The 427-nt window shown below is 52.5% G+C and overlaps 1 protein-coding gene across 1 annotated transcript; it reads left to right on the top strand.

Moving 5' to 3' along the window:
* Positions 1–4: 4 nt before the first annotated feature.
* LOC107734789 (chondroitin sulfate N-acetylgalactosaminyltransferase 2-like) lies at positions 5–386 on the top strand (the record flags this gene model as incomplete). The annotated part of the gene is made up of 1 exon (XM_016546713.1): positions 5–386. A coding segment is annotated over one exon (382 nt), but the record flags the coding sequence as incomplete, so codon positions are not given.
* Positions 387–427: the final 41 nt, after the last annotated feature.

Raw genomic sequence — 427 nt, 5'->3', positions numbered from 1 at the left:
GAGCGAGAAACTGAGGGTACTTCAAGAAAAAAAGGAGGGTCCCGGACCGCAGAGCCTGATCGATGGCAGAGATCAAGAGCCTGGTGACCTCTTGGAGTACTTGCACTCACAAATCGACAAGGCGGAGGTGAACACGGGAGCGAGGCTGCCGAGCGAGTATGCACTGGTGCCCTTCGAGAGCTTCACCACCACAAAAGTGTACCAGCTGGAAATGGGCCTGACGCGCCATCCTGAGGAGAAGCCTGTGCGGAAGGACCGGAGGGATGAGCTGGTGGAGGTGATAGAAGCAGGTTTGGATATTATTAATAACCCAGAGGAAGATGACGGACAGGTGGACAACATCCCCATGCAGAGGCAGACGTTCACCGAAAGCCTTTTTTTTGAAGGTAAAAGCTGTTCAGAGGAAGTATGCACTACTTTATATGCT

This window comes from Sinocyclocheilus rhinocerous, unplaced genomic scaffold, assembly GCF_001515625.1.
Source record: "Sinocyclocheilus rhinocerous isolate Xijiao unplaced genomic scaffold, SAMN03320098_v1.1 C35277556, whole genome shotgun sequence".
Taxonomy (NCBI): Eukaryota; Metazoa; Chordata; class Actinopteri; order Cypriniformes; family Cyprinidae; genus Sinocyclocheilus; species Sinocyclocheilus rhinocerous.
This window is presented reverse-complemented; position numbering and strand designations above follow the sequence as displayed.